Source organism: Oncorhynchus kisutch, linkage group LG9 (genome assembly GCF_002021735.2).
Source record: "Oncorhynchus kisutch isolate 150728-3 linkage group LG9, Okis_V2, whole genome shotgun sequence".
NCBI lineage: Eukaryota > Metazoa > Chordata > Actinopteri > Salmoniformes > Salmonidae > Oncorhynchus > Oncorhynchus kisutch.
This window is the reverse complement of record NC_034182.2, coordinates 24,112,341-24,125,212: the sequence shown is the minus strand read 5'-3', so window position 1 is coordinate 24,125,212 and position 12,872 is coordinate 24,112,341. Positions and strand designations below refer to the sequence as shown.

General features: G+C 45.3%; 1 protein-coding gene across 1 annotated transcript in view; it reads left to right on the top strand.

Moving 5' to 3' along the window:
* Positions 1–12,686, top strand: part of LOC109896434 (protein inturned-like) — a 32,003-nt gene extending 19,317 nt beyond the window's left edge. Inside the window, exons 8-17 of the mRNA XM_031832200.1 lie at positions 144–327; positions 744–797; positions 1,177–1,239; positions 3,321–3,560; positions 4,174–4,388; positions 4,513–4,822; positions 7,047–7,132; positions 7,361–7,550; positions 11,192–11,331; positions 12,036–12,686. Of these exons, the coding sequence (XP_031688060.1) occupies positions 144–327; positions 744–797; positions 1,177–1,239; positions 3,321–3,560; positions 4,174–4,388; positions 4,513–4,822; positions 7,047–7,132; positions 7,361–7,550; positions 11,192–11,331; positions 12,036–12,147 (1,594 nt within the window). The 3' untranslated portion in view covers positions 12,148–12,686. The remainder of the gene's footprint in view (positions 1–143; positions 328–743; positions 798–1,176; positions 1,240–3,320; positions 3,561–4,173; positions 4,389–4,512; positions 4,823–7,046; positions 7,133–7,360; positions 7,551–11,191; positions 11,332–12,035) is intronic.
* Positions 12,687–12,872: the final 186 nt, after the last annotated feature.

Genomic DNA, 12,872 nt, shown 5'->3' with positions numbered 1-12,872 from the left:
CTCCCCTTGCTTCCTCCCTCCCTCTCTCCTCCACCCCTTCATCTCATCTCTCCCTCCACCACACCATCCCTCTCTCCATCCCTCCCTTTCTCCCCCTCCTCCCCCTCCGTCTTGTTACCATTGCTCTTTCCGCTCCCCCACAGTGCATTCTGCCAGGCGGACCACACCCCCAGGCTGGACCATTTCTTCTGCCTGTTCTTCCAACAGCTCATCCAGCCTTCCAGGTTGAGTGACAGCTCTGGGGCCACGCCCACTGACCTATCGGGGACTCTCTTCCTGTACGGACTGCCAGCGGTCCGGTGGCTCCCTCTGCCCCCTGAGATAAAGGTCTGGGGATGGGCCACCACTTTGGGCCACGGTTGTGATGGGCCACTTTTAAGATGTCTTCTTCTTCATTGATGTCTTCACCATTTGCTGTTTGCGCCTCGCTTGTTACGTCTTCTGAAATGTTTTAGGGCACAGGATGTTTTAGGCTGTCAAGTCAGTGATACGTTTAAGCAATTTGCTCTTGCTAAAGTATATTTAATGGGCTTCCCCCCCACCCACCCTGTTGGATTTATGTATTGTCTTTGCTGCCCTCTGCTGTCTGGTGGTAAAAATGACGTGCTCCTGCCGACTAGTCAGGCAATTTTTCCATGTCTCGCTCCAGAGCATATCTGACTGCAGCCTTTGTGAATGCAGAAATACGTCATGTGGCATCTGAATTCTACTTCTATGGTCTCTGATTATCTGTCTGTCCACAGATGGAGGTGGACACTGTTCTCTCAGACTTTGAATCGTCAGATTTCGGAGAAATGGTAAGTCAAATCATGACATAGGTCTTTAGTCAAAGCAGTGCACTGTTGTAGGGAATAGGGTGCCATTTGGGAAGTAGACAAGGTGTCATGCTCATCCCCATTCCCATTAAAACGGAGCCACCAGCTGTCTCCTCCCCTGTGTAGGGTCTAGTAGTGAGTATTTCTGGACTGGCCTGTGTATATTTCATGTAATGGAGGATTAGGTCTTCTTTATACCTGCATCTTCTAGCTGATTAAATGAAGTAGGGCTGGGAGGGAGGGGTGGTGTAGAGAGGGAGGGGGGATAGACCGGCAGGAAGTAGATCCACTACTTAATCATTCATGTCTGACCTTCTAAAACTGTTAATTATTTTTTTTCTTCTCTCTCTCTCTCTGGCAGTCAGAGGACTTCTATGGCATGAGGCGTCTCTACGTGACACTGGGTTCCTGTCTGTTCTACAAGGTTGAGTGTCGTGTCACACACACACACACACACACACACACACACACACACACACACACACACACACACACACACACACATACACACATACACATACACACTCACCTGACAACTATCTGCTGGGGCGCTCTCCTTTCCACACACACACACACACCTGGGCCCACAGTGAAACTTGAAACTTCACAGAAGGGAAAGACAGACACCCTTGGATGGATAGGAAGAAGGAGCCAGTTACATATTATTATTTACAGTGCATTCTGAAAGTTTTCAGGCCCCTTGACTTTTTCCACATTTTGTTACATTACAGCCTTATTCTAAATAACCCATAATAACCCAAATGACATTTGTTGAAAATAAAAAACCGAAATACCTTGTTTACATCAGTATTCAGACCCTTTGCTATGAGACTCGGAATTGAGCTCAGGTGCATCCTGTTTACATTGACCATCCTTGAGCTGTTTCTCCAACTTGAGTCCACCTGTGGTAAATTCAATTGATTGGACATGATTTGGAAAGGCACAGACCTGTCTATATAAGGTCCCACAGTTGACAGTGCGTGTCAGAGAAAAGCCAGGACATGAGGTTGAAAGAATTGTCCGTAGAGCTCCAAGACAGGATTGTGTCAAGGCACAGATCTGGGGAAGGGTACCAAAAAAATGTCAGCAGGGTTGAAGATCCCCAAGAACACAGTGGCCTCCATCATTCTTAAATGGAAGAAGTTTGGAACCACCAAGACTCTTCCTAGAGCTGGCCGCCCGGCCAAACTGAGTCAATTGGGGAAGAAGGGCCTTGGTCAGGGAGGTGACCAAGAACCCGATGGCCACTCTGACAGAGCTCCAGAGTTCCTTTGTGGAGATGGGAGAACCTTCCAGAAGGACAACCATCTCTGCAGCACTCCACCAATCAGGTCTTTATGGTAGAGTGGGCAGACGGAAGCCACTCCTCCTATAAAAGGCACATGACAGCCCGCTTGGCACAACCTAAAGACTCTCAGACCATGAGAAACAAGATTCTCTGGTCTGATGAAACCAAGATTGAACTCTTTGGCCTGAATGCCAAGCATCACGTCTGGAGGAAACCTGGCACCATCCCTACAGTGAAGCATGGTGGTGGCAGCATCATGCTGTGGGGGTGTTTTTCAGCGGCAAGGAATGGGAGACTAGTCAGGATCGAGGAGGGAAAGATGAATGGAGCAAAGTACAGAGAGATCCTTGAAGAAAACCCATTCCAGAGTGCTCAGGACCTCAGACTGGGGCGAAGGTTCACCTTCCAACAGGACAATGACCCAAAGCACACAGCCAAGGCAATGCAGGAGTGGCTTCGGGACAAGTCTCTGAATGTTCTTGAGTGGCCAGAGCCCAGACTTGAACCCGATCGAAAACATCTCTGGAGAGACCTGAAAATAGCTGTGCAGCGACGCTCCCCATCCAACCTGACAGAACTTGTGAGGATCTGCAGAGAAGAATGGGAGAAACTCCCCAAATACAGGTGTGCCAAGATTGTTGCGTCATACCCAATATTACTTGAGGCTGTAATCGCTGCCAGGTTCTTCAACAGAGTACTGAGTAAATGGTCTGAATACTTATGTAAATGTGATATTTCAGTTTTTCATTTTGTATAAATTCGGTAAAAAACTGTTTTTGCTCTGTTGTTAAGGGTTATTGTGTGTATATTGATGAGGAGGGAAAAATATTTGATCCATCTTAGAATAAGGCTGTAACGCGACAAAATGTGGAAGAAATTAAGGGGTCTGAATACTTTCCGAATGCACTATACATGGGATATCATCACCCAGAATAACATTCTGTACCCCCTCATTCTCTGGATGGCACATCAGCCTATCAATTGATGCTGAATTATTCATGATTTGTAGAAGGTTGTTCTCTAGGTTCAAGTCTCCATTCTCATGACCTTTGTATAGAAAGAGTCTGGCACTCTAATACGATGGGGCGAATTGTGTTAGTAAAAAATCTCAATTCAATTGTGTTATCCGTGTGTGTGTGTCCAACCTGTGTGTGTGTGTATACTCTGAGTCTCTTGTCTCTCGACGTGTATGTCTCTCTGCCTGTGTCCAACCCCAGGGCTATCTGATAGCGAACCACCTCCCCAAGGAGGACCTGCTTGACGTCTCTCTCTACTGCCAGCACTATTGTCTCCTCCCCCTGGCCTCAGAGCAGCGCGTGGGCCAGCTGGTTGTCTGGAGGGAGGTGTTCCCTCGCCACCGCTCACAGATCCACCAGACCAAGACCATTAGCAACCACTGTACCATGCCTGGCTACTGCCAGGCCCAGGGACGCTACTTCCTACTCATAGTGGGACTGGTAAGACCATAGATACATACAGTACCAGTCAAACTTTTGGACCCACTTACTCATTCCAGGGTTTGTCTTTTTATTTGGAATACTTTTCGATATTGTAGAGTAATAGCGAAGACATCGAAACGATGAAGTGACACATATGGAATCATGTAGTAATAACCACAAAAAGTGTTAAAACAAAAGCTAAATATATTTTCTATTTGTGCTTCGTCAAAGTAGCCACCCTTTGCCTTGATGACAGGTTTGCACGTTCCACAATGTAGAAAAGAGTACAAATAACGAAACACCCTTGAATGAGTAGGTGTGTCCAAATGTTTGACTGGTACTGTACATATAAAATGACATATAGGGTCTTCATTGAAAATGCAGGATTCTATGTTCCGTCAGTTACTCTAATGAGTGTCACCTTTTTGTTTTTGTGTCATTTCTTGCTCTTTTTCTCTACCTTTATTTCTCTCCTCTTTCTCTTTCCCCTCTAGCTGTCCCTCAGACAGACATCCAACATTTGACTCTAGTTTTGTGTTCCAGGATACCAACTACACACAGACATCTGTTTTCCCATACATTCTCTCTCTCTCTCTCTCCTTCTCTCTTTCTACTGCTCCCTCTCCCCCAGAGGCACTTCATGCAGTGTGTGCTCCTGGAGGCGAGTGGCTGTGCGGCCCCTGCCACGGGGGCCCCAGGGCCCGACTGTGTGTACGTGGACCAGGTCAAGGCTACCCTCCTACAGCTGGAGGAGCTGGACTTAGGGATGGAGGAACGCCTGGCCGCCCTGCCTGCCCCCTGCCTCTCCTGTGCTGACTGGTTCCTCCCCTCGTTCGTCCGTGACAGGTTGTTTTTAGTTTGACCATTTTAAAAACAAAAAATTCAACGTGTAGAAGTAAAATAAGTGTGTATAAATAAGTGCATAGATAAAATTGAGGATGACACAAAAGGTTTCCATTGTGGTTCTCAGGTTAGACACCCTGGCTGCCTCGTCTCCTGTCCTCAGCAAGCTGGCCAGTGGCGTGAAGCCGCCCTCCTCGGACCAGGGAGGAGGAAAGGTGGTGGGCCGGAGCCTGTTTGGACGAGGCGCTCGGAGACCTAGCTCCAAGAGGAGTCAGTCCGACAGCGGGAGCGAGGGACAGTCGGATGGGGTTGTAGGAAGGCCGACCGGACTCAGTCCGCACTCCACCCCGGACTCGGCCCGGAAGCTGGTCGGCCAGAGAGACTCACTGGGTTCTGGAGGATCTGATGGGAGTCGAGGCAGTGGGAGCATTTTCAAGGTAGGGTCTTAACCTTCCTTCCCCCATTGCGTCTCTCATCCTTATACAGTGCCTTGCGAAAGTATTCGGCCCCTGTAACGACGTTCTTCGTTTGTAGAAAGAGAGGACCGAAATGCAGCGTGGTGGTTACTCATGACTTTAATGGAAAAGTGACACATGAAATAACTATACAAAAATACAAAACAACAAACGGAACGTGAAACCTAATTACAGCCTATCTGGTGAAACTACACAGAGACAGGAACAATCACCCACGAAATACAAAGTGTAACTCAGGCTACCTAAATACAGTTCCCAATCCGAGACAACGAGAATCACCTGACTCTGATTGAGAACCGCCTCAGGCAGCCAAGCCTTTACTAGACACACCCCTAATCAGCCACAATCCCAATGCCTACAAAAACCCCAATAAGACAATACAATAACCCCATGTCACACCCTGGCCTGAACAAATAATTAAAGAAAACACAAAATACTAAGACCAAGGCGTCACAGCCCCATTGAACTTTGCGACCTTATGCCACATTTCAGGCTTCAAACATAAAGATATAAAACTGTATTTTTTTGTGAAGAATCAACAACAAGTGGGACACAATCATGAAGTGGAACGACATTTATTGGATATTTCAAACTTTTTTAACAAATCAAAATGAAAAATTGGGCGTCCAAAATTATTCAGCCTCCTTAAGTTAATACTTTGTAGCGCCACCTTTTGCTGCTATTACAGCTGTAAGTCGCTTGGGGTATGTCTCTATCAGTTTTGCACATCGAGAGACTGAAAAAAAATTCAGCTCAAGCTCAGTGAGGTTGGATGGAGAGCATTTGTGAACAGCAGTTTTCAGTTCTTTCCACAGATTCTCGATTGGATTCAGGTCTGGACTTTGACTTGGCCATTCTAACACCTGGATATGTTTATTTTTGAACCATTCCATTGTAGATTTTGCTTTATGTTTTGGATCATTGTCTTGTTGGAAGACAAATCTCCGTCCCAGTCTCAGGTCTTTTGCAGACTCCATCAGGTTTTCTTCCAGAATGGTCCTGTATTTGGCTCCATCCATCTTCCCATCAATTTTAACCATCTTCCCTGTCTCTGCTGAAGAAAAGCAGGCCCAAACCATGATGCTGCCACCACCATGTTTGACAGTGGGGATGGTGTGTTCAAGTTGATGAGCTGTGTTGCTTTTACGCCAAACATAACGTTTTGCATTGTTGCCAAAAAGTTCAATTTTGGTTTCATCTGACCAGAGCACCTTCTTCCACATGTTTGGTGTGTCTCCCAGGTGGCTTGTGGCAAACTTTAAACGACACTTTTTATGGATATCTTTAAGAAATGGCTTTCTTCTTGCCACTCTTCCATAAAGGCCAGATTTGTGCAATATACGACTGATTGTTGTCCTATGGACAGAGTCTCCCACCTCAGCTGTAGATCTCTGCAGCTCATCCAGAGTGATCATGGGCCTCTTGGCTGCATCTCTGATCAGTCTTCTCCTTGTATGAGCTGAAAGTTTAGAGGGACGGCCAGGTCTTGGTAGATTTGCAGTGGTCTGATACTCCTTCCATTTCAATATTATCGCTTGCACAGTGCTCCTTGGGATGTTTAAAGCTTGGGAAATCTTTTTGTATCCAAATCCGGCTTTAAACTTCTTCACAACAGTATCTCGGACCTGCCTGGTGTGTTCCTTGTTCTTCATGATGCTCTCTGCGCTTTTAATGGACCTCTGAGACTATCACAGTGCAGGTGCATTTATACAGAGACTTGATTACACACAGGTGGATTGTATTTATCATCATTAGTCATTTAGGTCAACATTGGATCATTCAGAGATCCTCACTGAACTTCTGGAGAGAGTTTGCTGCACTGAAAGTAAAGGGGCTGAATAATTTTCGCCCAATTTTTCAGTTTTTGATTTGTTAAAAAGGTTTGAAATATCCAATATAATGTCGTTCCACTTCATGATTGTGTCCCACTTGTTGTTGATTCTTCACAAAAAAATACAGTTTTATATCTTTATGTTTGAAGCCTGAAATGTGGCAAAAGGTCGCAAAGTTCAAGGGGGCCGAATACTTTCGCAAGGCACTGTATCTATAAAAAGTTATGTTCCACGGCACACTTTATTAAATTACAGACAGACATAAAAGGGCACACACACACTGCTAGGAGAGCACGATATTTAGTGATACACTGGGTTTTGTCAAATACCAATGTTGCCCCCCCCCCCCTTAGATTCCCAGGATTAACCCGTTCTACCTGGGCACCCTGATGAAGAGTCTGACTGAGAGAGAGACAGGGGAGAAGTACAACACTATGAAGTGAGTGAAACAGGCCAGCAGTGTTAGAAGTTAGTTTATCCTTCCCCGTTGTAATAATGCCCTAAATCTCCTCTCTGCTGTGGTCCTATCCTTTCATTCCATCCTATTCTATTCCATATCACACTATTCTCATTTTATTCCATCTCATTCTATTCCACCCCATTCTCTTCTATTCTGTTCCATGCCATCCCGTTCCATTCCAATCTCTCTCTGTTCTGTGTTGGCCAGGTTGACGTCTGGGGCAGAGAACACTCTGTTCCACTATGTGCTGATGGAGAAGGTGCAGGGTATCTTCATCGCTCCTACACACAGGGAACTGGCCCAGCTCAGCGGCTCCATCCACCCTCAGCTCATTCGCAACTTCCACCACTGCTGCCTCTCCATACGGGCTGCCTTCCAGCGGAGTCTGCCGCCCAGGGTAAGATACAGAACGGAACACACACACAGACAGACTCTCTCTCACACACACCGTGGCGATTTTAGCATGTGCATCTTGGTGGGGCAAACCTACCCAGTTTTTTTTTTTTTTGCATGCCAGCAAAGCCACTACACAACACTAAACAATACGTTAATTGCACTATAACGGTGACAAACGGTGCCCGCAAACTGTTAAGGCCTACATAAAGCTGTCCCAACAGCAGAGCTTTCCTTTCAGCACCATGGCTGAAACGAGCGGAGACTCGTCTGTCAGCGAAACTGTTCATTCAGCCTCGTTTACTGCCTTTTTAAAAACCCTAGCTGATATAGCTGACTTGCTTAAATAAATATGGTTTCTACTGACTCCTTGTGTATTCGTGTAACTCAATAAGAACCACATTCTCCTTCAATAATAACGAATGTCGACATGAGTTTAGACTTTTGAACCATACACCAACATTATTACATTCATGTTCAGTAAATTCATCATGTTTATTCTTATGTTATGAACACTTAGCTGTAAGTATAAGCACGTGCAAGCGAACGAGCTGCGACGAGGTAGGCCTATTCATTCAGCACTTTCAAAATGGACAGCGACAGAAGTTCAGATGAATGTTTGTTCAGATAAGGCCTCAACATCTTGCTGAATTTAACTTTACTCTTTAAGTCACTACACAAACAGAGATGGAGCGAGCGAGCAAGCGAGAGAGAGAGAGACGGTTAGCTTACCATTTGAAGTATTTTATTAGGCCTATGTGGTCTTAAAGGGAAGGAAAATACAATCACGAGGATCCACTTTATAGACAATATCCAGACGCACAGGCGGCGCAATGCACAAACAAGACAACCCTCTCAATATCAACTGGATTTACATCGGTCTATTACTGAACTTTTTTATTGAAAACCAATATTTGAATGAGAAGAGACTGTCACTGGCAAACATGGTTACAGACCCAACAACATTATATAGTGTATCCTCCCACGTGATGAAAAGTACATGAGCTAGTTACAATACACAAAGTAAGCAAAACAATGAAATCATTCCAACATTTCCTACAATGACGAATAAGATACAAATGGAATAGACCTATATAAGCAATATAGCAATGGAGATGTACAAACTATGGCATAAGGGAGCGATGAGCAGATAAGAGGGAAGCCGTAATTTCAATTAAGACATTAACCTATAAAAGTTTAAGCCGTTGGAGGAGGGGGGGGGGGGGGGGGGGGGGGGGGGTACTAAGCTAATATATGGAATTGTTTTAAGATGGTAATAAACTCAGCAAAAAAAGAAACGTCTCTTTTTCAGGATCCTGTCTTTCAAAAATCCAAATAACAGTTAATGAACATGCACCTGTGGAACTGTCGTTAAGACACTAACAGCTTACAGACGGTAGGCAATTAAGGTCACAGTTATGAAAACTTAGGACACTAAAGAGGCCTTTCTACTGACTCTGAAAAACATCAAAAGTTACACCAGGAACGCACAATCCCTCCATCAGTGCTCAGACTGTCCGCAATAGGCTGAGAGAGGCTGGACTGAGGGCTTGAACGCCTGTTGTAAGGCAGGTCCTCACCAGACATCACCGGCAACAATGTCGCCTATGGGCACAAACCCACCGTCTCTCGACCAGACAGGAAAAAAATTGCTCTTCACTGACGAGTCGCGGTTTTGTCTCACCAGGGGTGATGTCGGATTCGCTTGAAGGAATGAGTGTTACACCGAGGCCTGTTCTCTGGAGCGGGATCGATTTGGAGGTGGAGGGTCCATCATGGTCTGTGGGCGGTGTGTCACAGCATCACCAGACTGAGCTTGTTGTCATTGCAGGCAATCTCAACGCTGTGCGTTACAGGGAAGACATCCTCCTCCCTCATGTGGTACACTTCCTGCAGGCTCATCGTGACATGACCTTCCAGCATGACAATGCCACCAGCCATAGTGCTCATTCTGTGCGTGATTTCCTGCAAGACAGGAATGTCAGTGTTCTGCCATGGCTAGCGAAGAGCCCGGATTTCAATCCCATTGAGCACGTCTGGGACCTGTTGGATCAGAGGGTGAGGGCTAGAGCCATTCCCCCCCCCCCCCCCCCCCCCCAGAAAAGTCTGGGAACTTGCAGGTGCCTTGGTGGAAGAGTGGGGTAACATCTCACAGCAAGAACTGGCAAATCTGGTGCCGTCCATGAGGAGGAGATGTACTGCATGACTTAATGCAGCTGGTGGCTACTCCAAATACTGACTCTTACATTTGATTTGGATCCCCCCCCCTTTGTTCGGGGACAGATTATTCCATTTCTGTTAGTCACATGTCTATGGAACTTGTTCAGTTTATGTCTCAGTTGCTGAATCCTATGTTCATACAAATATTTACACATGTTATGTTTGCTGAAGATTAACACCATTGACAGTGGAGAGGATGTTTATTTTTTTTAAATAATGTATCATTTAGCTATTGGATTTTGAATTTTAGGACCCCTTTAGGTATCCCCCCCAAAATCTTTTTAAATTATTTGATAAATGACATTTGGCATTTACTACTATAGCCCATAGAAATGCCTTGAATAACATTCATAAATGTAAAAATAGATAGTAAAAAATGATTTGCATACGTGGATGCGGTGGATAGAGACGCAGCCCACACACAAAAAATGACATCTCCTGCTTAAACTGACAGATTTTGATGGAGATTTTTGAATTATGTTACTTACTTATGTTACTTACACATGGGTGTGTCAATAGACTCTTCAGGATTAATGAGCGAGCTAAGATGGACATAGTCGATATAACTATTTGTTCAGTACGTGTGAAATGTACAGCTACAGAATTCAGAACATGGGCCGTTCGTTCAGTATTCTCCCTGTACACCAAGTCAGAACCGTAGGATAATAACGGGGGCATATAAGCAGACAATGAAAGCTCTTACAATATTCGATAATGACAATTCTCTAAAACAGGCTCAAGACTACATGTACACCACTAAGTCAGAACAGTAGGCTAAGTTGGAGAGAGACCAAATTCTATAGATCTATACATTCTCTTCATTTGACAAGGATTTTCCAGTAGATTGTCGATGTGATTCATGCTGATGGCTGCTTGTCTACCTTTCTAGCAAAGGTTTTGAAAGTGTGATGTTGACATGATCAGCCCAATCAAAGCTATGGTAGATATAACGCAATTTGACGTCATTTTTATCTGTGGCCAAATGACCTTGAGCCTTCTTGAATGGGCACTTCTAATATATATCTATGGCAGCACCCGAGGGGGCTTGAACTGCCTAGCTCTCCCGTAGATTCTGCAGTGACATAATGTCCCAATGAGCGACAGAATGCTGAGCAAATCTCGGCGCAATTAGGTAAGATTACCAACGCCTACACTCTGTATTTTTGCTGGCTACCCCTCCACCACAGAAAACACAGAGCTAGGCTGAAACACCTACATTTTGGAGCTGCCTTACTTGAAGAAAGATACTATGTTTGTCTGCGGCTTTATTAATTTTATTTCAGCCCATCAAACATGGGACCAACATGTGATGGGTCGCTACTGCAAACACACTATATCCCTGTGTGTAAGAATGTCTGTGTTGTAATAAAAAAAAGGTGGCGTGTGTTTCTGTTTAATCTCTTAGACCTCTCTTTGTGTGAGTAGGGCAGGCCAGGTACAGACAGACCCCAGGGGACCCATGGGCTGGGCCCAGTGAAGGAACACGGAGTTCTGTTCCAGTGTAAACCTGAGAACTGGACCGACCAGAGGAAGCCGGCCCCCACCATGACCTACTGGGTTATAGGGTACGTGACAGAACAAAATACTAAATGCTACACTGTTCCTTTTGTAGTGCACTATTTAGAACTCTGGATAAAAGTAGTGTGCTTATTTGGGGATTAGGGTACGTCAGAGGACACCGTGTTTCAGTGTGAATCTCAAATGGCACACTATTCTCTATATAGTGCACTATTTAGTGCTCTGGTCAATGTACTATGGAGAGTAGGGTGCCGTTTGAGACATAACCAAGTCAACTATGTCTGTGCTTGCCTTACATAGTGTGAGCGCCACTGTACATGATTGAGTGTCCTAAGAATTATATTTATCTTGCCTCTGTTGCTATATAGGGTCAGTGTTATGAATTCTATATTGTGTTTTCTTTGGGGGGGGGGGGGTTGACTTGTAGTAATGACTGATGGCACTTTGGGATGTCTCGACTGTTGCTTTTGGACATGCTTCTGCGTTTCAGAGGTGTGTGTGTGTGTGCCCTCAGTGAGAGAGAGGTCTGTCTGGGTGGTAAAGTTTGAGTGAGAGGCTGAGAATAGCAGACCAACATGTAACAGTTGGGCCCTGGCTTACAGTGAATTTCAGACATAGATATACTGGGCATAGAGATGTCCATTTATCAAGGTGCTGCTGCATCTAGTGCTTTTTGTTTTGATTTCGTTTTTTTATACGTCCTGCCTATACTCCAGCTTGAAACACACTGCCATTTCCCTCTGTGTTCCAGCCGGATGCTTCTCGAACCCGTCCCTCAGGAATTCTACGTGTGTTTCCATGACTCCGTGGCAGAGGTTCCCGTGGAGATGGCCTTCCGCCTGTCTTTCGGCCTGGCCTTGTGACGAGCCGTCTGCCAACAGTCTCTTATGAACTCTGGTAACACTACTACTTATCGGCAGACAGACAACCCCAGAGCACAACCCTGTTCATTAGGCACAAAACGGAAGAAAACAGACAGACGGGGGAGTACATAAACTCCAATAAAAAAATGCTTGTTCACATTTTCTATCACAAAATATTTTGCTACGGTTTTCCCTAATGAACACAACCCTGGTCTTAAAGGTTTCCCAGTTGACGTCAACGCCTGCTTGCAGTCGGTCGGAGATATTCTGGGATCTAAGACTCCCTCGTGCCTTGATCACCTGACGGCAGGTAACAGGAAACCTCACAGACCAAGGTTGTTCTCTGTTAGCCTTGGATCAGCTCCAGTGGAACAGCAGGACTGCATCCAGATAGAAATATGTTTTGTGGAACAAACATGAGTTAAAAGGAAGCGCGTCAGCTCTATTCATGACATTTCTATCTGTAACATCCCACTACGCTTGCCTACTAAACAGGTTTTGGGGGCGGCAGGTAGCCTAGTGGTTAGTGCATTGGGCCAGTAACCGAAAGGTTGCTGGATTGAATCCCCGAGCTGACATGGTAAACATCTGTCATTCTGCCCCTGAACAAGGCAGTTAACCCACTGTTCCCCTGGTAGGCTGTCATTGTAAATAAGAATTTGTTCTTAACTGACTTGCCTAGTTAATTAAAAAATAAAAATATACCCTGGGTTTATCAGATGCTA